Raw genomic sequence first — 26,521 nt, forward strand, 5'->3', positions numbered from 1 at the left:
AAAAAAAATTCGTCTAAAAACTTGGGAAAGAGTTGGAAATAAAAATGCCAATAGACACAGGGATCCTACCATGCCCTTCATAAACATCCACGGCAAAAATAATTCTCCCCACTGAACAAGGAGAGCAAGTATGTTTTTCTTCATTTATGAAAATTACCATGCCCTTTTACCTTAATAAAAAGAGTGAGGCTGACCTGTGCTCACACTTCACTTATGGATACCACTGTTGAGAAATGCCACATGTACTTCTGACATTATACGCATCACTGTGCATAATGCATTTTTAAAACTCAGCAAAAAGAAAAAATTTAAAATTAGAGCACTCAGAAATACAAGAAACAATTTAGGCAGCTATGAAGTGATGAAGAAAGATCTTTTTCCCATTTATAGACACTTATTTTAAAACTTTCTATAGGCTGAGCAAGGTGGCTCACGCCTATAATCCCAGCACTTTGGGAGGCCGAGGTGGGTGGATCACGAGCTCAAGAGATCGAGACCATCCTGGTAAACATGGTGAAACACCGTCTCTACTCAAAGTACAAAAATTAGCTGGGCATGGTGGCGCACACCTGTAGTCCCAGCTACTCCGGAGGCTGAGGCAGGAGGATTGCTTTAACCCAGGAGGCGGAGGTTTCAGTGAGCCAAGATCGTGCCACTGCACTCCAGCGTGTGTAACAAGAGTGAAACTCTGTCTCAAAAATAAAAAAAATAAATAAAATAAAATATAAAACTTTCTATAAGTAAAACCTGATTCTTAATTTAGTTATTCTATTTCTTAAAACAAAGTGAGAATAAGAACTTTGAAAATAAACTATTACATATTCTTAAAAATCATTGATTTCAGTCACAATGAAAGGGAATCAAAAATTAATAGACACCATAATGAGGCTGGGAATGGCCTTTTCACACCTGTAATCCTAGCACTTTGGAAGGTGAAGTGGGCAGATCGCTTGAGCCCAGCGGTTCAAGACCAGACTGGGCAACATAACGAAACCCTGTCTTTACCAAAAATACAAAAAATTCCGAGGGCTTGGTGGTGTGCACCTGTAGTCCCAGCTACTTGGGAGGCTGAGATGGGAGGATGAACCCTGGAGGTGGAGATTGCAGTGAGCTGAGATTGTGCCATTACACTCAGCTTGGGTGACAGAGACAGACCCTGTATCAAAAACAAAACAAGAAAAAGACACCATAATGGATTGCCACTTATGTACTAGAAATAAGTGAAGTTATTAAAAGTACTCAGTTGTTTAATTTTCTGAAAACCACATCAGCTAATTTTCATTATTATAATTTTTTACAAATAAACTGAACCCCGCATAATTCAGTTTGATAAAAACTAATATGTAGCAATACTAGAATTATAATAAAATCATAAATATGTGTGTGTATTAAATATCGAAGGCAGAATTGAAACAGAATTTTGACAGAGGTATATGAGACCTAAAAAATGAGATTCAGTAAATCCAATCCTAGTTTCCTGGAAGGTACAACCTGTTCCATGTGACATTAACAGAGCTTATGTTTTTCAGTAATTTGTAGAACCAATACTTACTAGGTTGAAATACTTAGATAGATGCTTTATACTTCAGGAATTTATTTTTTCACAATGATCCAAAGTATTAGATGAAGTTTGTTTTATTTTGCTTTTAATTGACAAATAATAAATGTACATATTTATGTGGTACAGTGTGAAGTTTTGATACATGTATACATTGTATAATAATCAAACCAGAGTAATTAGCATTCCATCACCTCAAATATGTCATTTCTTTGTGATGAGAATTTTAAAAATTTTCTCTTATAGCTACTTCAAAATATGTTCTCGTTAACTCTACTTATACTACTATGCAATAGAACATTAGAACTTATTTAAGGTAAAGTTTTTAATACAAAAGTTATTTTAAGAAAATAAGTACAGACTGGGCATGTCGGCTCACACCTCTAATCCCGGTGCTTTGGGAGGCTGAGGCGGGTGGATCACCTGAAGTGAGGAGTTTGAGACCACCTGACCAACAGGGTGAAACCCCGTCTCTACTAAAAATACAAAATTAGCCAGGTGTGGTGGCAGGTGCCTGTAATCCGAGCTACTTGGGAGGCTGAGGCAGGAGAACTGCTTGAACCTGGGAGGCAGAGGTTGCAGTGAGCTGAGATTGCGCCTTTGCACTCCAGCCCATCAACAAGAGTGAAATTCCATCAGAAAAAAAAAAAAAAGAAAGAAAGAAAGAAAAGAAAAGAAGCATAGCTATTTAAGTATGTTATTCACAGTTACACTGCTGATGGAGAGACAGGAGTCAAACTCAGATACTGTAGTTACAAAACCTCTACACTTAGAGTATACCTTTTATGATATTTTTTCTTTAACTCTTTGACGAGTAAGAGTGTAAACTGACACAGGGCTAAGGACTCATTCTTTGGTGAGCAAATACTACAAGATGATATAGAAAGGCTGTTGAAAAGCTTTTCTTTGTCTTCTTAGCCAGTGTCAGAGGCAATTGGGTGGTAAATATTTGGCAGAAGTAATACCTAAATAGTGGTCTCATTTTATGAAGTATAGGTCAGTTTTCCTTGGCAGTATGGAAAATGATGAAAAAAATTGCTATCAAATGTCAATAAAATATTGGGTAGAATATGACACAAAGCAATTACTACATTTACGGAATAAAATTTTTAAAAAGGGAGAAGGGAGACAAGAAGAAGAAGATGGTTAATATGGTGCAAATGAGTTCAGGTGTATGAGATGCCCCTGGGTAAGAGGTGCTGTACAGAAGCGGCTGAGTGTGTAAGATGGTTCAAGACCTTGGTGAGCACAGAGTCATGGGTAATTCACACGTCATAGGATTGAAATATGGAAATACAGGATAAGAAAAATGACAGTCAGAAAACTTGTAGATGAGAAATCCATTGCTTGTGACATTGAAGAATGAGATAGTGCGAGCCTCATAGTCTAGGAAAACTCCGACCCGATTAGGACAAATAGTCATAAAGAGGGGCACGATCAAAGGAGGAGAAAGAGTAAGGCGGGAACCAGCCAGGAAATCACGAAATTCAAATGAACTCTGGAAAGCCCTATAGTTACCTGCATTCCGTAACCCTATAACCCAGTAGCCATTTTTAGGTTGATAATTTTCAGTTCCTGAAACACTCTGATTTGCAGTACATTTCAAGCTAACACATACCCCCAGGGTCCAAGCCCTTTTATTGGACACGTCTACCTCCCAGTAATGTTTCCCTGATGTGATACTTGGGGAGCCCAGGACGCCATAAAAATACTGGACTTTCACAAGTAGGTGACGTATAGGTTTCTGATATCTCACTTGTCTCCCATCTTCAGAAATGATAGTATATGAAGGGTGACTTGGAACCAGTGTCACATGAGCTGTAGAAAAATTAACAGGTCAGGTAAAGGATATAACGTAACTTTGTTACATTATATATAATGTAACTTTAGGAGGGGTAGGTTATGTGTGTGTCAGAAGAAGAAATATAAATCTTAAAACATGAGACCTAATAGAATAAAACATAAAATTCTTAAAAGATAAACATAATAATAATGAGTAGGCACTGGGTGGCTTACAATAATGTGATTTCTCCTTACCCCAGTAGCGTTGGACTTCTGTCAGTTCTGAAATGATAAAAATGCATAATACTGAATACAAGTAAAAGGAGTCAGCACTGAAATTCATTTTCTCTCCAGATTAGGGAAAGAGTAGGCATACCCTATGGTAGGGCAGTAAACTGGTGAATGACAGGGTGAAACAGCCACCTAGCCATTTCCCATTAAATATAATCCCATCAGCAGCAGATAATATCCATCTTCCCCTATCCCTTCTATCCATGTTTGGAAACCACACCCTCTTCTCCATTTAGCACCCCGACACAACTTGAATTCCACAACCCCGCAGTTGAGCCAGCTCTCCTCACCTTTTAACACTTGGAGCATTCTTTTCAGATCAGGAGCTCGAAATACTCTCCTTTTTTCATTAAGGAAGGTTTTTGGCTTCTGCAAAGTCACTTTCTCAATCCTAAAAATTAAACAACAAAAAAAATGCCTTCCCTTCCAAATCTCTGATCTTATGTCCCTGGAACACCCCTGACTTCCTATCATTTCAGCCCATCGATGCACTTGAACTCTCTTCTTGGGGGTCCTGAGAAGAGAGAGTGCAAACTCTTTGACTCTGGAGCCAAACAAAATGTTCTCATTTGCCTTCCCACTTACTTTCTGTGAGAACATGGGAAGATCTTAACCTCTCAGAAGTACACTTTCTGTCTTCCAAAATGAAATAATTAACCTTTCCATGTCTACCTTCTTAAACTCATAGGACATTAAAAGGGGGGGGGGGTGGATTTTAAAACAAAACAAAACTTTGGTGCCTTACAAAAGAAACTCTAACATTCAATGGGTGGAAACATCATCACTATGTACATGAGTTCCCAGGGAGATGGCTAGAAAGTGAGGTTGCAGAACCTGGATCCTGGGGGTTTGAGACATCTCAAGAGAAGAATCCTGTTTGGAGAGGCATAAGACCTTCAAAGCTATTTCCAATAGGGAGGTACTCAGATAACATCTGAGGTTTCAGATTTCCGGGAAAAATCACAAACACTTGGCAAATGAGATATTATGTATGAACCAAACCAATACTGGTCTGAATTTTATGTCGTTAGAAAGAACTTGATACCACCAGAAAGGTATACAATTTTAGACAGAAATAACACCTTTTTATACTCTTTTAAATAATGCAACTGAGGTGGATCAATTCTTTGTAGCATGACCACATACTATCCAGAATGTTATTTTGAAATATTATTCCAGAAATAAACATCTGATTTTGGAAATCTAATTAGAAGTAAAGAAGGAACTGTTTTTTTTCCAGGAGGAAAATATAAATATGAGGGAATTGTCCCAGTGGACAATTATGAGTATATGGCAGAAAAAGAAGACATGGCTCTTTCAAAATAAATCAAGTATCTATTAAATACAGAAAAAAGCTGGATGTAGGTAATAAAATGGTGATGATGCAGGGGTCTGATACTGCAACACCTTATCCATAATATCACTGCTGAACCACACACTGAGTCTCCACCACCCAAATTTTCTACCGTAGAATTTGGTCTATTTTTTAAAATTTTTAATTTTATTTGATTTGATTTTTCCAAGACAGAATCTCACTTTGTCACCCAGACTGGAATGCTGTGGTGCAGTCTTAGCTCACTGCAACCTCTGCCTCCCAGATTCAAGCAATTCTCATGCCTCAGCCTCCCTAGTAGCTGGGATTACAGGCATGTGCCACCATGCCCCCCTAATTTTTGTATTTTTTTGTAGAGATGGGATTTTGCCAGATTGGCCAGGCTGGTCTTGAACTCCTGACTTCAGGTGATCTGCCTGGTTTGGCCTCCCGAAGTGCTGGGATTATAGGCGTCAGCCACCACACCTGGCCAAATCTGATCTATTCTTAATAGTTACAGAACATTTGGCTGTGCAAGGTGGCTCATACTTGTAATCCCAGCAATTAGGGAGGCTGAGGAGGGTGGATCACGAGGTCAGGAGATATCAGCCTGGCCAACAAAATACAAAATATTAGCCAAGCGTTATGGCATACACCTGTAGTCCCAGCTACTTGGGAGGCTGAGGCACGTGAATCGCGTGATTCCAGGAGGCGGAGGTTGCAGTGAGCTGAGATTGCACCACTGCGCTCCATCCTGGTGACAGAACAAGATTCCATCTCAAAAAAAAAAAAAAAAAAAAAAAAAAAAAAAAAACTAACAACAACAACAAACGAACAATAGTTATCAAACATTCAAATACTGATTTATGACCAGAAATTTCAGAAATTTATGATTTAAAAAAACTAAATTTTTCTGCCTTGGGAGATGTTTTATTCTAACTGAACCCATATGAATGGCTATAAATCTTTCCTCACTTCGGAAAAAGACTATCTCTGTCCTCCCACACATACCTTTTTATGACACCATCCACATCCTAGGAAGAAGAGAGAAAACATAAATTAAGAAAGAATAGTCTCTCCTCACTTATAAAGCTTCGTTACATTTCTCCCAGTCCCTAGTGTACTGAGAATGGAGATGGTGCCAGTGTGAAAGATAAAAAAGCAAAGACTTAAGGCAATCATCCCAGAAGACTCATGCGAGGTTTTCCAGTTTTCTTAAAAGTAGAAACAGTTTTCATCCTTGTGGAAGAGGCTTCTGGTGTCTGCAGATAGGACATTTTCAGAAGGAAAAGAAGAGACTGACAATTTGTTTGTCTCCAAATATATATGGCTCTCCATGAAATGATTTAAATACTTAGTGCTTCTTTGATTTATTAAACAGACATACAGCCTAGGCAACACAGCAAGACCCCACCTCTACAAAAAATAAAACAAATTAGCCAGGCATGGTGACATGAGCCTCTAGTCTCAGCTACTTGGGAAGCTGAGGTGGGAGAATTGCTTGAGCCCGGAAGTTTGATCAAAGCTGCATTGAACTAGGATCATACTACTGCACATCACCCTGGGTGACAGAGTAAGACCCCATCTCTAAAACAAAACAAAACAAAAACACACACAAAAATAAACAATAAAACATATAAATAAACTTGTTCTCCAGGCCACTTTTTGAAAAATCAAAGATGAATGAATAATAGTGCTCAAGAAGTTTATGTGGCTTTTGCTGAGGGTATAACAAACAAGTGTATGAAACAAGTATAGGTATTTCTTTTCTTTTCTTTTCTTTTCTTTTCTTTCTTTCTTTTTCTTTTCTTTTTTTTTTTTTTTTTTTTTTATGGAGTCTCACTCTGTTGCCCAGACTGGAGTGAAGTGGCACAATCTCAGCTGACTGCAACCTCTGCCTCCCGGGTTCCAGCCATTCTCCTGCCTCAGCCTCCCAAGTAGCTGGGATTACAGGTGCCCACCACAATGCCCAGCTAATTTTTATATTTGTAGTAGAAGTAGAAGACCAACATTGATCACGCTGGTCTTGAACTCCTGACCTCAAGCGATCCACGCGTCTTGGCCTCCCAAAGCGCTGGGATTACAGGCGTGAGCCACCACGCCTGGACTAAGTTTTTCTTAAGGTTGCTCACTTTTCATTTTAGACATGAACGGTAATTGACTTCATTCACTTCCTTAAGTTTGACACACACATATGTGCAGTTCATTTCCAGTTCTCTATTTTTACTTAGATTTGTCACTTAAATACAGTTTAGTACATTCAGTAGTGAAGGAGCAACAAGGACCAACAACTAATAATTTTTATTATGTAACACAAACCATACTGTCTTCTCTCTTATACCACATTGTTCATAATATTACTAGTATCTACTCAGTTATTGCCCTAAAAACTACATTTACTCTGAACTCTATAGCCTCTACCAGGACAGTTCAGTCTACATTCTTAATGGGTTGAGGTCGTCTGTTCCTCTTCATCACCACAAATATTGGTTTATTTGTTTGAGCAGATATGTACCGATGCAATGTCTTTGGTCTCCTTTATGCCAGACATAATTTTTCCACATAGATTTCTTTTCAAGAACAAGACCAATGGCTGGATCTACACATACAATCAAATAGTTTTGTTTTTTGTATGAGGACTTTTATGTTGTAGGTAACATAAATCAAATAAAACTGGATTAAGTAACATAAATCAAATAAAACTGGATTAAGTGGTGAAAAGGATTTTCGAAAGGTTAATTACAACTTCAGTCATACTGAAGTTTGAAGCTCAAACCTTGTCACATCAAGATCTGGTCTATGGGCCAGGAGCAGTGACTCACACCTATGTTCCCAGCACTTTGGGAGGCTAAGGTGAGCAGATCACTTGAGGTCAGGAGTTCAAGACCAGCCTGGCCAATCTGGTATAACCCTGTCTCTTCCAAAAATATGCACGCCTATAATCCCAGCTACGCGGGAGGCTGAGGCACAAGAATTGTTTGAACCCAGGAGGTGGAGGTTTCAGTGAGCCAAAATCATGCCACTGCACTTCAGCCTGGGCAACAGAGCGAGACTCCATCTGAAAACAAAAAACAAAAATGTGATCAATGTCCTTCTCCAAATTCTACTTATTCTTCTGCATTGAGTTTATTCTCTGTACATGAAGGAAATGTAAATCTCCTGATATAAGCCCCAGCAGAAAGGAGAACTTCTCTTCTAAGTTTTAACATAAAACACTTTTAGGCTTGCATAGCATCTGTCTATGTTGGATCAGATGCCCACCTTAAGAGCATTTAAATATCATGAGTCATATGAAAATAGAAATCCAACAACCAAAACTTATGGGCTGTTGCCTAAGCAAGTCTAAGAAGGAATTTTATGGCAATAAATGTCCACATGTGTAAAAACCCAAGAGTTCATTTGTCCGATAGAACCAATGTGTCAGGACAAGAAAATTGCAATAGAAATAGAGTTTAATTCACACATAGCCAGTTGAATGGGAGACTGGAGTTTCATTATTACTCAAATCAGCCTCCTTGAAATTTGGAGGCTAAGGTGTTTCAAGGATAGTTTGACAGGCTGAGGACCAGAGAACGGGGAGTGCTGACTGGCCAAGGGTATAACCATAGGGGTGGGGAAAATGCTCTTTGACTGACTCTACTGACTCTACTGTGGGGTAAGGACATGAGGCCACTTGGTGGATCCAGGTGGAGCCATTCATCATCAGAAATGCAAAAACCTGAAATTACATCTCAAAAAGCTAATTGTAGGTTCTATAATAGTGATGTTATCTATTGGAGTAACTGAGGAGGCTGCAAATCTTAGGACATCTGAAATAATCACTGGTCTGAATTGTCTCCTTTTATTCTCCTAACTTGGTGGTCTTTCATTAGCCTTACAAAGGTGGTTTAGTTTAGGGGAAGGGCTAATATCATTTAAACAATAAACTAAATTTCTCCTCAAGTTAATTGCCTAAGAGCAGTTTGGAGGCTATAAAGGGAATATGGGTTTGTTAGATCATATCACCTTCACTGTCATAATTTCCTCATTCATATAATTTTTGCAAAAGTGGTTTTACATGAAAAAAGAAAGAAAAAATCTCCAATAAACAACCTAACACTACACTTCAGGGACCTAGATGAAGAAACCAAGGCTAATGTTACCCAAGGGAGGGAAATAATAAAAATCAAGCAGACAAATGAAATCGACTAGAAAAACCAATGAAGAGATCAATAAAACTAAGATTTGTTTTTTGAAAAGATAAATAAAATCAACAAACCTTTAGCTAGACTAAAAATAAAAGGGATAAGATTCAAATAAATAAAACCAGAAATGAAAGGGAAGACATTACAACTGATACACAAAAGATCATAAGAGACTACTATTGGTAGTCTAAACTCAGTATATATCTAATATATTGGTATAAAATTTTATACCAGTATACTAGATGACACAGAAGAAAGAGATAGATTCTTAGACACGTTAAACCTACCAAGGCTATATCCCCAAGAAACAGAAAATACAAGCTGACCAACAATGAGTAAGAAGAGTGGATCAGTAATAAAAAGTAATTCATCAGATAAAAGCTCAGGACATGATAGCTTCATGGCTGAATTCTACCAAACATTTAAAGAAAAATAAACCAAAATCCTTCTCAAACTATTCTAAGAAATTGACAGAGGGAATATTTGTACTAATTTTATGAATCCAGGATGACAAGTCCACACAAGAACACTAAAGAAAAAATAAATGTCAGTCAATATACCTGAAGAACATAGATGGAAAGTAAACAACAAAATACTAGTAACTCAGGTTGAACATCACATTAAAAGAATCATTCACTATGACAAAGTGAGATTTGTTTCAGGAGCACAGGAGGGTTCAACATAGGCAAACGTATATAAGTGTTAAAATACTTTAAGAGGATAATGGACAAAAACCATATGATCATCTCAATTCATGCAGAAAACGCATTTGACAATGTTAAATATTTTTTATGATAAAAAAAAAACTCTCAGAAAATTGGCTATACAAGGAAATTAACACAACATAATGAAGGCCATTGATGACAAACCCACAGCTAACATCATACTAACATCATAGCCTCATAACATAACATAACATAACATAACATAACATAACATAACATAACATAAAATATAACATCAAAATGCACTCAAAAGAAGGTACGAGCATTTCTTCTAAGCTCTGGAAAAACATAAGAATGCCCATACTTACTACTCCTATTTGACCAAGTACTGGAAGTTCTTGCCAGAGCAAACACACATGTGACAGAAATAAAACACATTCAAACTGGAAAAGAAGTTAAATTGCCACGGTTTGCACTTAATGTGATTTCACCATTGAAATCTTTAAGACTACAAAAAAAACCTCTTAGAACTAATAAGTTCACAGAGTTGCAGGATGTAAAATAAAGAATTTGTATACACTAACAATTTTTTTTCATGAGAAATCAAGAAAAATACCCCATATATAATAGGTACAAAGTTAAATAGGAATAAATTTAACCAAGGAGTTGGAAGATCTGTACATTGAACACTATAAAATATTGATGAAAGAAATTTAAAAAGACAAGGATAAAATGAAAAAAAAATTGTGTTCATGGATTGAAATATATACATTTTTGTATAAAATCATATTGCCAGAAAAGAGATATGGTTTGACTGCTTTCTTTTTTTCAATTTAGATGTCTTAACTTCTTTCGCTTACATAATTTCTTTGACTAGGACTTACAGTACTGTACTATATTGAATAGGAGTGGCAGAGTGCATATCCTTGTCTTGATCTATGTCTCAAGGGGAATGTTTCCAGGTTTCGCCCACTCGATATGATTTTAGCTATGAGTTTGTCATAGATGGCTCTTATTATTTTGAGGTATGTTCCTTTGATGCCTGGTCTGTTTAGGACTTTTATCATGAAGGGCTGTTGGATTTTATTGAAAGCATTTCTGCACCTATTGAAATAATAATATGGCTTTTGCTTTTAATTCTATTTATGTTGTGGATCACACTTACTGATTTGTGTATGTCAGACCAGCCTCGCATGCCAGGAAAAGGTCTATTTAACTTTTGCTGCACTGTTTGATTGAGTTTGCTAGTATTTCGTGAAGGACTATTCCATTTATGTTCATCAGAATACTGGCTTGAGATTTTTCTCTTTCACTGTGCCTCTGCTGGGTTTTGGTATTGGATTGATGCTCCATAGAATTAGTTAGAGAGGAGACCCTACTCGTCCATTTTTTGAAATACTTTCGGTAATATTGGTAATATATTTTTTTAAATATGTAGTAGAATTCAGTTGTGAATCCATTTGGTTGATGTCTTTTTTTGGTTCATAGGTTTGTTATTATTGATTCAATTCTGGAAATTGATATTGGTTTGTTCGGGGTTCAATTTCCTCCTGATTCAATCTTGAAAAATTTTGTGTTTCTGGGAGTTTATCCATTTTCCCTAGATTTTCTAACTTGTTTTCACAGAGTTGTCAGTAACAGTCTCTGAGTATCTTTTTTTGCAGGCTAAGATGTCATGTCATCTTTGTCATTTCTGATTGCAGTTACATGAATATTATTTTTTCTTTCTTTATTAATCTAGCTAGAAGTCTATCAATCTTGTTTATTCTTTTGAAGAACCAACTGTTAACTTCATTAACCTTTTGTATGGGTTTTTGTGTCTCAATTTCATTCAGTTCTTCTCCAATTTTAGTTATGTATTTTCTGCTGCTAGCTTAGAGGAATAGTTTTTTCTTTTCTTTCTTATTCTTCCAGGTGTAAAGTTAGATTATTAATTTGAAACCTTCCTAACTTTTTAATGAAGGTACTTCATGCTATAAGTTTCCTCTTCATTGTTTTAGCTATATGCCAGAGATTTTTATAAGTTTTGTTCCTATTTTTATTGTTTTCAAATATTATATTTGATTCCTGCCTTAGTTTTAAGGTTCACTCAGGAGTTATTAAGGAGCAAGTTGTTTAACTTCTATGTATTTGTGTAGTTTTGAGAGGTCTTCTTGATATTGACTTCTATTTTTTATTGCACTGTGGTTTGTGAGTATACTTGGTTATGATTTCAGTTTTTTAAAAAATATATTGAGACTTCCTTTATGACCAAATATGTGGTTGATCATAGAATATGTTCTGGTCCAGAAAAATGTATTTCCTGTGGTTGTTTGGTGAAGTAGTCTACAGATGTCAATTAGATCCAATTGGTCAGTCAACATGTTTAAGTCCAGAGTTTCTTTGTTAGTTTTCTCCCTTGATGATCTGTCTAATGCTTTCGGTTAAATGTTATGTCTCCCAGTATTATTATGAGGTCATCTTAGTTGTTTCTCAGGTCAGGAAGAGCTTGTTTTGTTAATCTGGGTGCTCTCACCTATGGTGCATATATATTTAAGATGGTTAAGTCTTCTTGTTGAATTATACCCTTTATCATGTTTTCTCTTTTTTGTTCTTAATTGTCGTTGGTTTAAAGTACATTTTATCAATATAAGAATAGCTACTTCTGCTCCTTTTTGTTTTCTATTTCCATTAAGTCTTTCTCCAACCCCTTACTTTGAGCCTGGTGTCATTAAATGTGAGATGGGTCTCTTGAAGACAGCAGACAGTTGAGTCTTGTCTTTTTATTCCTTTTGCCACTTTATCTCTTTTAAGTAGGGCATTGAGCTCATTTACATTCTGGATTAGTATTGATATGTGACATTCTGCTGTTAGTTGTCTACTCGGTAGACTTGATTGTGTAGTTGTTTTACATTGTCTGTATGGTATGTGCTTTAGTGGGTTTCAGTGGTATCAGTTGTTGTTCTTTCTATTCCATGTTCAGCACTCCCTTTAAGACCTCTTATAAGCCTGCTCTAGGGCTGCTGTAATGATGAATTGCAATATGGTTGTAGTCTCATTGTAATATCCTTAAATGTACATGCTACCCAAAGTAATCTATAGATTCCATGCAATTCTTATTAAAATTCTGACATTTCTTACAAAAATAGATGAAACAACCCTCAAGTTTGTGTGGGGCCAGAAAAGACCTTAAATCACCAGAAAAATCGTGAACAAAAAGAACAATGCTGGAAGCAACATACCACCTGACTTCTTATATTACAAGCTACAGTTATCCAAACAGTATAGTGCTAGCATTAGAAACAGACGTGTAGACCGATGGAACAGTATAGTAAGCTAGAAAAAAAAGCATGCCATTAGGGTTAATTAGTTTTTGACGTGGTATCAACACTTGTTGAGGAAAGGACAGTCTCCTTAATATATTGTGTTGGAGCAATTGGATAGCCATATGCAGGAGACTAAAATTATATTCTATCTCACACTTTGAGATGTTACAAAAATCATCTCAAAGTGGCTTAAATACTTAAATATAAGGCTTGAAACAGTAAAACTACTAGAAGAAGACATAGGAGAAAAGCTGCAAACATTATTCAGGCCAATGATTGTTTTAGCTATAAACCCCAAAATCCAGGCAACAAAACTGAACATAGACAAAAGGGATTACATCGTACTGAAATTTTCTGTACTACAAAGAAATAATCAACAAAATTAAAAGGTAGCCTGTGGGTCAGAGGAAAATATTTGTGAACCATATATTTGATGAGAGTTAATATTCCTTATATATAAAGAACTTATATAACTCAAAAGCAGATAAACAAATATCCCAAGCAAAAAATGTGCAAAAAGACTGAATAGAAATTTCTCAGAGAAGACATACAAATGGCCAACAGGTATATAAAAAAAATGCAGAATAAGCCGGGCGCGGTGGCTCAAGCCTGTAATCCCAGCACTTTGGGAGGCTGAGGCGGGTGGATCACGAGGTCGAGAGATCGAGACCATCCTGGTCAATGTGGTGAAACCCCGTCTCTACTAAAAATACAAAAAATTAGCTGGGCATGGTGGCGCGTGCCTGTAGTCCCAGCTACTCAGGAGGCTGAGGCAGGAGAATTGCTTGAACCCAGGAGGCGGAGGTTGCGGTGAGCCGAGATCGTGCCATTGCACTACAGCCTGGGTAACAAGAGCGAAACTCTGTCTCAAAAAAAAAAAAAAAATGCAGAATATCCCTAATCATAAAAGAAATGTAAATCAAAACCACAATGAGATATGACCTCACATTGTTTAGAATGACTATTATAAAAAAGACAAAAGAACATATGTTGGAGATGATGGGAAAAAAAGTGATCCCTTGCACACAGCTGGCAGGAATGAAAATTATTACAGGCCACGGGCACGGTGGCTCACGCCTGTAATCCTAGCACTTTGGGAGGCCGAGGTGGGTGGATCACCTGAGGTCAGGAGTTCAAGACCAGCCTGGCCATCATGGTGAAACCCCATCTATTAAAAAAAAAAAAAAAAGAAAGAAAGAAAAGAAAATTATTACAGCCCGTGTGAAAAATAGTATAGAGGCTCCTCAAAAAATTAAAAATAGAACTACTATATGATTCAGCAGTCCTATGACTGAATACATATCCAAAAGATATGAAATAAACATTTCCAAGAGATATCTACACATCTATGTTAATTGCAGCATTATTCACAATAGCCAAGAAATGGAATCAGTCTGTATCCATCAACGATTGAATGTGAGTATATATATATATATATATACACACACACACAGTATATATGTGCTATATGTATATATATATGTATATACACACACATACACACATATGTATCCACAATGCAATAGTATTCTGCCTTAAAAAAGAGAGTAATTCTGTTGTCATAAAACATAGATAAACCTGGAAGACTTTTAGTAAAACAAACCAGGAACAGAAAAACAAATACTGTATAATATCACTTAGTATGTAGATGTGAAAAATTAGCGAGTGTAAGAGGAGTTTCCAGGAACTGGGAAGCAGGGAGAATTGAGGCAGATATTGGTAAAAGGATACCAACTTCAGAATAAAAACAAGACTATCTTCAAGAAATCTATTGCACAATGTGGCAATTACACTTAACAATGTATTCTTTTTTTTTTTTTTTTTGAGACCGAGTTTCACTCTTCTTGTCCAGGCTGGAGTGCAATAGCGTGATCTCGGCTCACCGCAACCTCCGCCTCCTGGGTTCAGGCAATTCTTCTGCCTCAGCCTCCTGAGTAGCTGGGATTACAGGCACATGCCACCATGCCCAGCGAATTTTTTTGTATTTTTAGTAGAGATGGGGTTTCACCATGTTGACCAGGATGGTCTCGATCTCTTGACCTCGTGATCCACCCGCCCCGGCCTCCCAAAGTGCTGGGATTACAAGCTTGAGCCACCGCACCCAGCCTTGTATTGTATTCTTGAAAATTGGGAAGAGAGTAGGTTTTAAATGTTCTATTTTACAAGAAAATGATAAGCATGTGAGGTAATTCACGTGGTAATTAGCTCCATTTAGCCATTCCACTATATATATATAAATAAATATATATATATATAAACTGCACGCTTTACATAATGAATACTTAAAACTTTCATTTATCAATTTAAATAAAGACAAAAAAATGACAAAAAATAGGGGGGTTATAAATAATTCTTAGGACCAACTTTGGACTTACAAATTTGACCACTTAGATGAAATGGACAAATTCTTATAGAGATATACATTACCAAGAACATATTCAAAAAATGTAAAGAATCTAAATAAATCCAGTACACGTAAAAAAAAATTTATACCTTTTCAAAACGAACAGCAGACTACAATGGTTTTGCTATTGAATTCTATTGTGTATATAAAGAAGAAATAATAGAGTTATTTATTTTTTTCAGCAAATAAAAAAAAGGAAAAAATTCTCAATTCATTCCATGAAGGGAAAAAATAAAAAGCATCTTGTATTTTGACGTGCATTTGTTTGCCTGTGGCTAAGCTGAGCAATGAAAAGCTGCATTGATAAGTGCATGACACTGGAATACAGAGAACAGGAACATATCAAACATCACTAGAGCTAATTGATCATCTCTGCTATGCCAAATTTTTGTACTGCTCTGGATAAATTAATAAAAATTGGATTATCTCTTGTCACTTCTACATTCAGTTATTCCTGTAACTTCAGCAATTGATTCAAAAAAGCAGTCCTGCAGGGAATGTTGTTAATATTAGAAAGAGCACAGTAACACAGAAAAGGAAACAGCCTTCACTTTTTCTTAATCTCAGTGCTCAGGCTTCTTTCCACTTCTTACCTGTAACAGCTCCACCACTGACCCCTGCAGGCGACGCTCCAGATCTGAGATGAGCACTCTCACGGACTGGGTCTGCAGCACCATGTCATTTTCAGACTGTACAAGTCTTTTCAGAATGTTTTTCTCCTCCTTCTCCAGGTTTTGCAGCTCATTGCTCTCCTCACAGTCCAGGATGTCTCTCAGTTGCTTAAACTCTGCCATGATGTTGGTTTTGTCATTTTGTATTTGAATCTTCAGAGATGAGAAGGGAGAAAGAGGCACTTAGTTTACCAGGCAGAGGCTGATAGTCAGAAAAATAACTGTTTCTTTTGGGGAGTTCTCACAAGGAGGGGACATAGAAGCAGGAGAGTAGGTCTTAGAAAAGTTAATTTTTACTATTTTTTTTCCTTCATGACATTTTAAAACAATGATCTTGAATGGGTATATTGAGGTTCAACCTGAGTCAAAATGGGTTACCTGGATGTAGCTTAGCTTTCACACAGCTATCCAGGACACTGACGCGTGCCTGTATTACTTCTCAGCTCAAACTCAAACTCCCTGCCAAAAGTTGAACACTGAGGACAGAACCATGAGCCACTGCCAAATGTCTTCCCCAAGTAGAGTCACAGACTCAAAAAGTAACACAAAAATGGAATGCAGGATTCACTCACTGTCTTCACCAGAGAGAACCTTCATGTAAATAGCTCCCTATAGATATCTGTGCTCACTGTGACAAATTCACTCCCTAGCCACCAGACTCCATCAGGGAAAGGATAAAGAGGACAAATCAGATGACTTCTGGACTTAACAAGCATCAGGGAATAAAGAGGAAGAAAGCTCCTTCCCACAGTTCTGCCCAGATTTCTGGCTAACTCCCTCAGGAACCATGTCATGTTACCTTCCAGGAAGCTTGCTCTTGTCTGACGTCAGCTTCCAACTTTTCAGCATCCTGCTGCTTCTGCCTCATTGTCTCCAGAGCTACCTGGAGCTTTTCCTGTGAGAAAGGAATCACACCACAGTCAAGCTATGCGCTTTGCCGGCACCTGGATAGAGTATAAACATGAAAGAAATCAGGTTGATCTCAGAAGAAACAAATTTACAGAAACAGTGAGAAAGACAATGAGAACCCATGACTTGGAAGAAAACTTACATTGGTGAATGTGCTCCCTACATCTCAGGTAAAAGACCTCCCCATCTTGTCAACAGGAGTAAACTGATTCTTTTTGTCCTAGAAGAAAAAACTGATCCTGCAGCAAGAGAAGAACTTATATCTCATCCCACTCCAGCCACTCTCCTGCTGAAAGGGGTAATAAGAGCTTTTCTTGGACACCAACTCTCTACCCATCTAACCCAAGGTACAAAATATTTATTTCTGGCCAGAAAGACATACTCTTGGATTTTTCTCTTGTAATTGGGTGGAATGCAAAAAAACTGTCCTTCAAGCCTCAGAAGTTAAGCATAGGATGAAAAAAAAAAAAAAAAAAAAAAAAAATCCCAGGCCTCAGGCCTATGAAGACAAGGCAATTAAAGTTAAATGCAAAGTGAAAATTTTCCATCAGATCAATTTTCTGCCCTCTCCTCCCTCCATCCCAGTCTCTTACTCGGTATTTCTGTGCAACCTCCTCCACGAGGAATGTGTTGTGACCACGGTGTTCTTGAGACCGCTCACAAAGCCAGCAAATGATATTTCCATCCTGCTCACAGAAGAGTAGAAGTTTCTCTCCATGGCGTGCACAGTGATCAACGTTCTGCCTTTCCTCTGGTCTCAGCATGACCTCCCTGAGCCTCTCCACGATGCTGGCCAAATGCCGATTAGGCCGCAGGTTCTCAGACTGGTAAGGGAGCCGGCACAAAGGGCAGCTTCTCTCTCCTTGGTGTAGCATAGACTCTTTGTGATTTGCAGTGATGCATGCTTGGCAGAAGCTGTGGCCACAGTCTAGGCTCAGAGGTTCTGTCAGGAGTTCCAGGCAGATGGGGCAGGTCACCTCCTCCTTTATACTCCCCAGGATTCTGGAAGCCATGGTAGCTGCTCCACTGCTCTTGCCTGTCCTGGCAGCTGAGGTTCCTCTTGCTCACAGATCCCTGCATGATTGGGAAGGTTAAAATGTGACTAAGTAAGAAACAGACTAAATAGAAAGGATATTGATTGTGTACAATTAGAAAATGGGCAAAATGAAAATATTTAAGGGAAAAAAAGGAGAGAAAATAAGAAATGGTATTTGGTTACCTGGTAATATGGGCTTTTAATAATTGCCTTAAATACTTTACTCTCAGTTCATGTCATATGACAAATTCTGCTCTTATCTGTGCATTGGTTATCATTTTTCTTTACTTTCAATGAATAGAAAACAAACTGAGGTCTTTTCTACCCAGATCTTTGTGTGACCCATAATCTCTCCTGGCTTTTCTTTTTCATGCCAAAACACATCCTCAATATTAAAATCACCAAACCACCTATGCCTCAGGGCATTCACATTTGCTCTTCTCTCAGCATAAAATGTTTCCCTGATGTTAGTATGATTTTATTAAATTATCTCCTTACAGGTTATATGATCAAAAATACCTGCTCTCACCACCTTATGAGCAGTATATCAAATCTCACTAGTCACTGTGCATTTGCAATGATTGCCCTTATTATCAGCACAGAGTGAATGATGGTGTTTCATCAAATGTATAAATAGGTATAGGAAGTGATTTACAAAAATTATTTATCTTCAATACGGTGACCTGAGATGACCCTGTATTCAGGGTCCTCTTCCAGTAGCCTTTTTGCTACACTACTGGTTAATCAATGACAAACGAAGATAACAGCCTCATTTTCCACCACAAAACCAGATATGTTTCTTTTAGGTTTCTGAGAACTGTTCCCATGAGCTTACACAAGATAATGAGTCCTTTGGGGCACTAGGCTTATCTAACCTACAGCATTTCACACACATCCAGCCAGTCTCATTTCTCAAAAAACTCCGATGATGGAGATAATAATGCCTCCTGTACTACCCTAGGGACTCTCACTGAGAACTCACCTGGGGAAGCTGTGCCACATGGTTCTCCTGTCCTGCATCCCCCTGGCCGAACTACATGAGCCTGGCTAGGCTAGGGCTGTTACCTCCCATAAGAGAAATGGCAAACCGGATTGGAAACTGCTGCTGGTGTTCAGTCAGGGAAGTATCACAGAGTGATGGCTCAGAGTTGTTGACTGACAGACCTGGTTTCAGTAAGGACCCTGTGGCCTCAGTCTATGTTCCTCGACTGTAAGGAATTCTGGGTAAATGGAGCTGTAAGGCTAAAAACAAGGAAAGAGAAGACCCTAATAAATACTGATGTGTTGCTGGCTGTCTAAGTTTCATGGTAAAAGAAAGATCTCTGCTATGAGACAGCTGATGAGTCTCTGCCTTGCTCTGAAAAAGGAAGGAAAATGTTATAAAGGCTGTATGAAGATAAATTCAGACCTATAAAAACTGTCCACCTCTCCCATAATCTACGAAGGCCATAAAGAACAAGGCTGCATGAAGGTGGAGTGGAGGAGCAATTCATCCGATGCTATGGATACTGAAAATGGGCCAAGGACTTATAGTGTTATGCTGCAGTGGCTTTGGCCAATATCAGGCTCTGATAAATGGCAAGATCAGAGATTTGCATCATACAATAATGTCTAGCCTTGTTTATGACTCGAGTTGTAATCCAAACCTGAGAGTGAGGAATCCATTTACCTTTTAATCTATTAAAAATTGCGTCAGCGCTGAGATGCATAAGAGCCTATGGGAGGGGGGAATAGAGATAGCCGTCTGTCATGAGCTTGTAAAATTTATGTTTAATGTGAGATTACAAGTGGCCAGTGTGAAAATAACTGATGCCATAACAGACACAGAAAGAGGTATGTGCAGAGGAGCCAGAGTTTCCACACATGGGGCTAACCCCACCACTACCTAAGCAGTGACCCAAAGGCTGCAGAGCAGTCAGGGAGGTTGAGATGGGAACACAATTATTATCTGCCTGGTAAGTATGGGAGCAAGTTTAAATCTGTTCTATTAGTCTAAGGCACTCTTGGCCTCTACATTAAAATGAAACCAGATAAATCAATGGGCATCTGTCAGCCTGGTACATACGCTTAGCTTTGGCTGCCATACTAAAAACTCAGATGTGAGGCTTGCTGAGGGGAACATGGAGAACCCCCCAATACCCATGGGTACTGGAAATGTTGGCCATTTTGAACTAGCTTCTTTTCATGGGGAGACCTTGCCATCAAGCGAGGCTGGGAAAAGTTCTGAGGTAACTGAGAGTTTCTGGCCAGGGCACACCCTGACATGAATCAAAGGCCCCTGGACCACACGCAGCCTCCGACAGCCCAGTCTGAGTGTTGGCAGAGAATCCTCAACTATTCTGTTGCAAAACTATTCTTCCTTCTCTATCTGTGACCTCTTATTCTTTCTGTGTGTGAAATGTGCGGGGATTTTTACAGCCTAGGAAAGTAATCCTGCTGGGCAAGATCAGGAAAATGCCTCTAGGAACAGTTTTCCCCTTCCTCCTTTGGTGAGGTTACTTAACTACCACACCGGGGGCAAGCACATAATATTTCTAAGCCAACAGCATCACTTAATGGCAATAAAAATCCTCTACATGAGGCACACCTTTTTCCTCTTTTTCCACCATAACACAGCAGCTTCCTTTTACACTGTTAGAAATCAAGTGGTAGGCCTCTTCTGGGAATGGGAAGTTTCTGTACTTAACAGTTAGGAGTAAAATGTCTTCTGCAGCCAGATTTTAGTTCCGATATTGTCCTATCAGTAGGAAAATGGCTATTCGTTTCTATGTTCTTTTAAGGCACATATTTGGTCTCATATTAAGATAGTACTCAATTAGTAAGGGAATTTTAAGTTTGGAAGTTAACCAGAACTTTTTTTTAAGGGTAAGTGCGTTAACATCAGCTGTAATATTAAGCAATCTAGCACATTGCCTCTGTTAAAGGATCCTTGCCCAAAGGTGACAGTCTCTCCAGACATCTGTTTTTTAGGGAGCCAGGCAAATTACACGGGTTCTAGCAAGTCAGAGGGAAATCACGCAAAGTGGATAAACTAAGTCTGCGTGGATAAGCATGGTTAGCCCCATCACTTAGTTCATTTGGTTCCATGGCTTGGAGGACCACACCTATAACCATGGAGGGCACATTTAACATAGTGCTGGGATCCAGAAACCTGGGAGGGGAAGCATTCGAAGGATGCTCCCTGTCCTCTCCTCCACTCTGGGTCATACGGAAAGGAAGGAGACTAACAGGATACTTTTATTCTTGTTTCTTTTTCTAAATGGGTAATAAGCTAACTTCCGCTTGCATCCTTCTGGAGTATACTCTGAAACACTGGAACTTCCTTAGCCTCAGAACTTTAAAGAAAGCAACTCATTTTCTTTTCACAGGGTGTGGTGTTTTTACCAAGCCTTTTCAAGCATTGTAAAATCAACACAGCTTTTTTAGAAATCATATCGAATAGGCCCAAGGAAAATAGTTCCCCCAAATTAAAAAAGTCATTTTCGGGGAAACCGTCTGAAAATCCGTCTGACCTGGGGCCTCTTCAACTTCCTTTCTCGTTGCAGGACTTTAGGCAAGTAAAGCAAGATATAGGCCAGTTTTCTGATGACGCTGATAGGTATTTAGAAGCTTTCCAAAATTTTAACTCAGGTATTTGACCTCTCATGGAGGAATGTTATGCTGCTCCTAAGCCCAACCCTAACTACAGCTAAAACAGGCAGCTCTACAAAAAGAAAAGAATTTTAGAGATAAGCAACATGTTTCATAGTAGGCCAGAAGGGAGAGGAGGAAATAAGAAAGGGAAATCAAGAGGGGAAACACCATTTCAACAGGAAGAAACACAGTGTCTTGACAACGCTAATCGGAACTCCTTTGTATGGTGTATTTCCTTCTTTCACAGTATAAAATGGCTTTTTAAATAATGTTATTCCAAGCTTGGAAAAGTTAGTTTTCCAATTTAAAATGCTTGGCTTAGAGTTGAGCTAAGGGGAAGGAACCCAGAGCCTGATATGCCGGCAAAAGGGTAAAACTTTCTTTCTAGTCAGGTCTTTGTCTTCTCTCTCCCTGTGCAAACCAGTAAAAGGGATAATAAGAATTGTTGTTTATATTTTCTGTAAAGTTACAATTAATGAAAAAGAACTTGTAAGGTTGGTCCTGGGCTGTAGGCCATCTGATGTGCTTTGCATGTCTTTCTGTATGGTTCTGTCAAAGAAAGGGTATCTTACAATAGCATCAGGCCCAGGACCTCATAAGCCTGTTGCTGGAGCCAGCCCAACAAAATGGTCAGTAACAAACTTGGCTACAGGCCTCCATCTTGTTTCTTGTCCTCAGAAACGTGACCTATAACCACGTGGCAATACTTTGTTTTAGTCTCCATCAGTTTACAATGATGGCTGTCTTCTTGTGCTAAGTCAGCTCCTGGATGAGGGTCCCAAAATCAGATAAGCTAGTTTTTCAGTCTTCAGCTTGCACCCTTCTAGAGTGGTGCCAGCTGATCCATCAAGGGCAGGGTTTACAAAATATCTTAAGCAATGACCTTGAGAGCAGATTAGGAAGGCTCAAAATCTTATAGCCTCCAGCGGCATGACTCCTAAACCATGGTTTCTAATCTTCTGGCTAGTTTCTTGGTCTCGTCCCCAGGCAAGAAGGGGCTGTCAGGCTGGGCGTGGTGGCTCACGCCTGTAATCCCAGCACTTTGGGAGGCCGAGGCGGGTGGATCACAAGGTCGAGAGATCGAGACCATCCTGGTCAACATGGTGAAACCTCATCTCTACTAAAAATACAAAAAATTAGCTGGGCATGGTGGTGCGTGCCTGTAATCCCAGCTACTCAGGAGGCTGAGGCAGGAGAATTGCCTGAACCCAGGAGGTGGAGGTAGCGGTGAGCCAAGATCGCGCCATTGCATTCCAGCCTGGGTAACAAGAGCGAAACTCTTGGGAGTTCAAGAAGGGGCTGTTATCTTATTTGTTTTAGAGTATAAACTGTAAAGCAGGCTTCTCCCAAAGTTGGTTCAGCCTATGCTCAAGGGATGGGCAAGGATACCTTGGGGGCTGGAAAGAAAATGGAGTTGTTTGGATTGGATCTCTTCCACTGGCTCAGCCACAGTTTTGCAATGACGGTTTCAAAAGCTGTCCATCACCCCTTTGAAAATACCTTGTACATTTGTGGCTCATTCACAACCTAACTAAGGTTTGTTGCTTTCACCTGTGAGGTTATTTTCTATAAAGTTCAAAAGCCAAAAATCTTAACTGCGTGGCATGGCTGAAGTCAAGTAAAGAGATTTAAAAGAATTTTCTTAAAGAGCTCTCAGCCTAATTATAAGTGGATATTCAGGTTACAGGTATATTTAAAAGGCCTTTTTCTCTTCTTGGATCTTGTTTTTCTGGAAAAAGTTTCTTTTTCTTCTCAGTTGACGGAATTATTTTTCTCCTTTTCTTGTTTTGTTTTGTTTTTTTGGTCTTACCACTCTTAATGCGTGCATGAGAGGCCCTAAAATAACTTCTGGTAGCATGGGACTCCTTGGGAAAAAACAGAAGCGGCACCACAGACCCCCTTTTGGGAAAAAAAAACAACAACAAAACAACTCTGTTTTCCTAATGAAACCCCCAGATTTAAAAGCAGACAGTTCCCCCTCAAAATCAAAGGCTGTGTTCTGCTATGCATTGTGTTATCTACCATTTTAAGTTTTGGGGGTACCAAATTACTTCACATTATGAGAGCTTTGGTGTGTAACAACTAGGTAGGAAACACACTGTAAGGGATGCCTAACAGTAGTTATAAATCAGAGAAGCATACTCTTGGCCACCTAAAAAATATGGAAACATCCCCACCCCTCACTAAGAAATAAGACTCCCATAGTGGGGTGGGCTAATCACAAAATAAGCTGACTGGCTTCGTGTTGCCTTGTAATGAAACACACAGTAAAAGCAGAACACTGTCTTTTCCCATAGTATCTGCCTCCTTTTGGGGACCCAAAATCCAGTATAAAGTGGCACTCTTAATTTTAGAAGCCTGATTTTGCCTTCAGCTGTGCCTGCTTATTAGGCCATAAAGACGCATGCTACCTGGTCCTGTTCCTCCAAGGGCTCCATCCTAAAGCCAGTAATCCAATTAAAAACTGGCAAATAAAAAAATCTTACAAGTGCTGAATGTTCTGTCTGTGTTCCTATGTATGTGTTGTGTACAATGTCTATAAACAGAGCTCTAATTAATTGGCTTAAGGAAAATTAAGCACATACATCAAATATTGTTTAGTTCATGTAACTTTAAGAAATAAAAACTAGGCCGGGTGCGGTGGCTCACGCCTGTAATCCCAGCACTTTGGGAGGCCGAGGCGGGTGGATCACGAGGTCAAGAGATCCAGACCATCCTGATCAACATGGTGAAACCCCGTCTCTACTAAAAATACAAAAAATTAGCTGGGCATGGTGGCGCGTGCCTGTAATCCCAGCTACTTGGGAGGCTGAGGCAGGAGAATCGCCTGAACCCAAAGGCGGAGGTTGCAGTGAGCCGAGATCGCACCATTGCACTCCAGCCTGGGTAACAAGAGCGAAACTCTGTGTCAAAAAAAAAAAAAAAAGAAAAAGAAAAGAAAAAAGAAATAAAAACTGTCTTAAGGATTATTGGTAAAATGCAAGTGCTGTCAAAATGCAAACAGGTGGTCTAAATCATACAACTTAGATACTAGATTTGCTGACTGTTCCAAGGTTATATATTGCCTGCTTTATAAATAGGTAAGTCCTAGGACACATGGAACTAGATGCTGCAAAGTCAGACTTTATCTGCTCTTCCGTCTGGGTCCTAGGAACCAACCTGATTAAAATCGCTTACTAACCAGGTTTCTTAACGAAAAATAAAAGTTGCTAAAAGTTGACAGTGCAACATGTATTTGAGATCACTAAACAGTTTTACATGCAAAGCATATAAAAACAGTAAAATATGTTTTTTAGTGAAAGTATAAGAAAGTATAGAAATGTAAATTTTGCCCTGGGATGAGGGATGTTAAATTTGATAAGATAGAGCCAGAAATTTAAGAAAGTTATAGAAAGATTGTAAAAAATAATCTTGCAAAAAAAAATGTGTAAACATTAACTAAACTCTAAATGGTATTATATAGTCTTTTCATAAATTGAGGACCAAAATAAACACACAGCAGGGAGTTCTGAAGAGAATAATCTGCCCGTTAGTAAAAGGGTTATAAAAGGTTTGTAAAGATTTCATCTCATGCTCAAATTGGTTAAGATTAGATGAAATGATCTATAGGATTTCATTTAAACAAATTGGGGCTAACTTTAATAAATCAATGCAAGGGTAAAATTTGTCTTTAAACAGGATTATCATGTCATAGTGTAGGTTAATGAAAGGCTTTTGCCTTTTGAATCATTTGGCAAAAAAGATAATGTATGTCAATTTTATAACATCAAGTGTTTCAAACCTCTAACATTTAACAGACGTGCCAAAATCAAACTTCAAGCTTCAAAATTGTCTTTTCTAATGCCTGGCTTTTTGGATGGTTCAGAGGGCCCTGGAAACATTCATAAAAGAAGTAAACAGGATTACTTAATAAGAGAGTCAGCTGCGAAAAATTACCAGCCTTCCAGGAAACAAAGCCTTTCACTTTAAAGCTCTCCCTTCTGGCCGGGCGTGGTGGTGGCTCAAGCCTGTAATCCCAGCACTTTGGGAGGCCGAGGCGGGTGGATCACGAGGTCAAGAGATCCAGACCATCCTGATCAACATGGTGAAACCCCGTCTCTACTAAAAATACAAAAAATTAGCTGGGCATGGTGGCGTGTGCCTGTAATCCCAGCTACTCAGGAGGCTGAGGCAGGAGAATTGCCTGAACCCAGGAGGCGGAGGTTGCGGTGAGCCGAGATCGCGCCATTGCACTCCAGCCTGGGTAACAAGAGCGAAACTCCGACTCAAAAAAAAAAAAAAAAAAAGAAAAAAAGTTCTTCCTTCTTTCAAAGCTGCCCACGTGCCAGACAGCTCTGTTCCCATTAGTAAACCCCGGCAGCAGAAAGTCTGTGAACTCTGTCTTTTCCCCACCCCGGAACAGCTTTTAGGTAAGTTAAACTCACCAAAGCAAATTCAGTTTTGTCCGAAAGACTTCCTACTTTTGCCCTCCACAAACCACTCAATACACCTTCAGACACCAGTAGAGAAGTGGTGATTCTGGGGAGAAGAGTGAAGGCAGGCCAGGGAAGATATGGTTAGGATTCACTCACCAATCCGGGGGCCTGATCTGCTCAAAGAAGTCTTCCTAAGAGAAGCTGCAGGAAATTCTTGCTCACATCCTGGGCAGGAAAGTGAAAGATAAAATACTGGGCCAATGGCATTTCGCCTGGTGAGTCCCACCCTCTGAATGAGTCAGCCTGCTGCGTAGCTGGGCCATTCGCAGGAGGAGGCATGGAAAACAGAGGCATCC

General features: G+C 38.9%; 1 protein-coding gene across 2 annotated transcripts; it reads right to left on the reverse strand.

The window, feature by feature from the left end:
- Positions 1 to 1,619: 1,619 nt before the first annotated feature.
- On the reverse strand, positions 1,620 to 26,391 carry TRIM5 (tripartite motif containing 5). 2 transcript variants are annotated; one of them, XM_010334225.3, is made up of 8 exons: positions 26,322 to 26,391; positions 17,675 to 18,155; positions 16,972 to 17,067; positions 16,095 to 16,325; positions 5,955 to 5,977; positions 3,922 to 4,022; positions 3,596 to 3,622; positions 1,620 to 3,376 (listed from the first exon to the last, which is right to left on the reverse strand). In XM_010334225.3, the coding sequence occupies exons 2-8, from the start codon at positions 18,092 to 18,094 to the stop codon at positions 2,790 to 2,792; spliced, it is 1,485 nt and encodes a 494-aa protein (XP_010332527.1). In that variant the 5' UTR covers positions 18,095 to 18,155; positions 26,322 to 26,391; the 3' UTR covers positions 1,620 to 2,789. The 2 variants fall into 2 exon arrangements, with proteins under 2 accessions (XP_010332527.1, XP_074257124.1); XM_074401023.1 differs by lacking the exon at positions 26,322 to 26,391 and adding an exon at positions 26,175 to 26,310.
- Positions 26,392 to 26,521: the final 130 nt, after the last annotated feature.

Source organism: Saimiri boliviensis, chromosome 6 (assembly GCF_048565385.1).
Source record: "Saimiri boliviensis isolate mSaiBol1 chromosome 6, mSaiBol1.pri, whole genome shotgun sequence".
Classification (NCBI taxonomy): domain Eukaryota; kingdom Metazoa; phylum Chordata; class Mammalia; order Primates; family Cebidae; genus Saimiri; species Saimiri boliviensis.

Bases quoted from the DNA above. Each gene is read 5' to 3' on its own strand.
- TRIM5 (XM_010334225.3), bottom strand. From the start codon at position 18,094: ATGGCTTCCAGAATCCTGGGGAGTATAAAGGAGGAGGTGACCTGCCCC. The intron at 16,326-16,971 runs GTAACATGACAT...TCATCTCTGAAG, and splicing joins AAGAGCAAGCTTCCTGGAAG to ATTCAAATACAAAATGACAA. The intron at 3,623-3,921 runs GTGAGGAGAGCT...TTATCATTTCAG, and splicing joins AATGCTCCAAGTGTTAAAAG to AACTGACAGAAGTCCAACGC.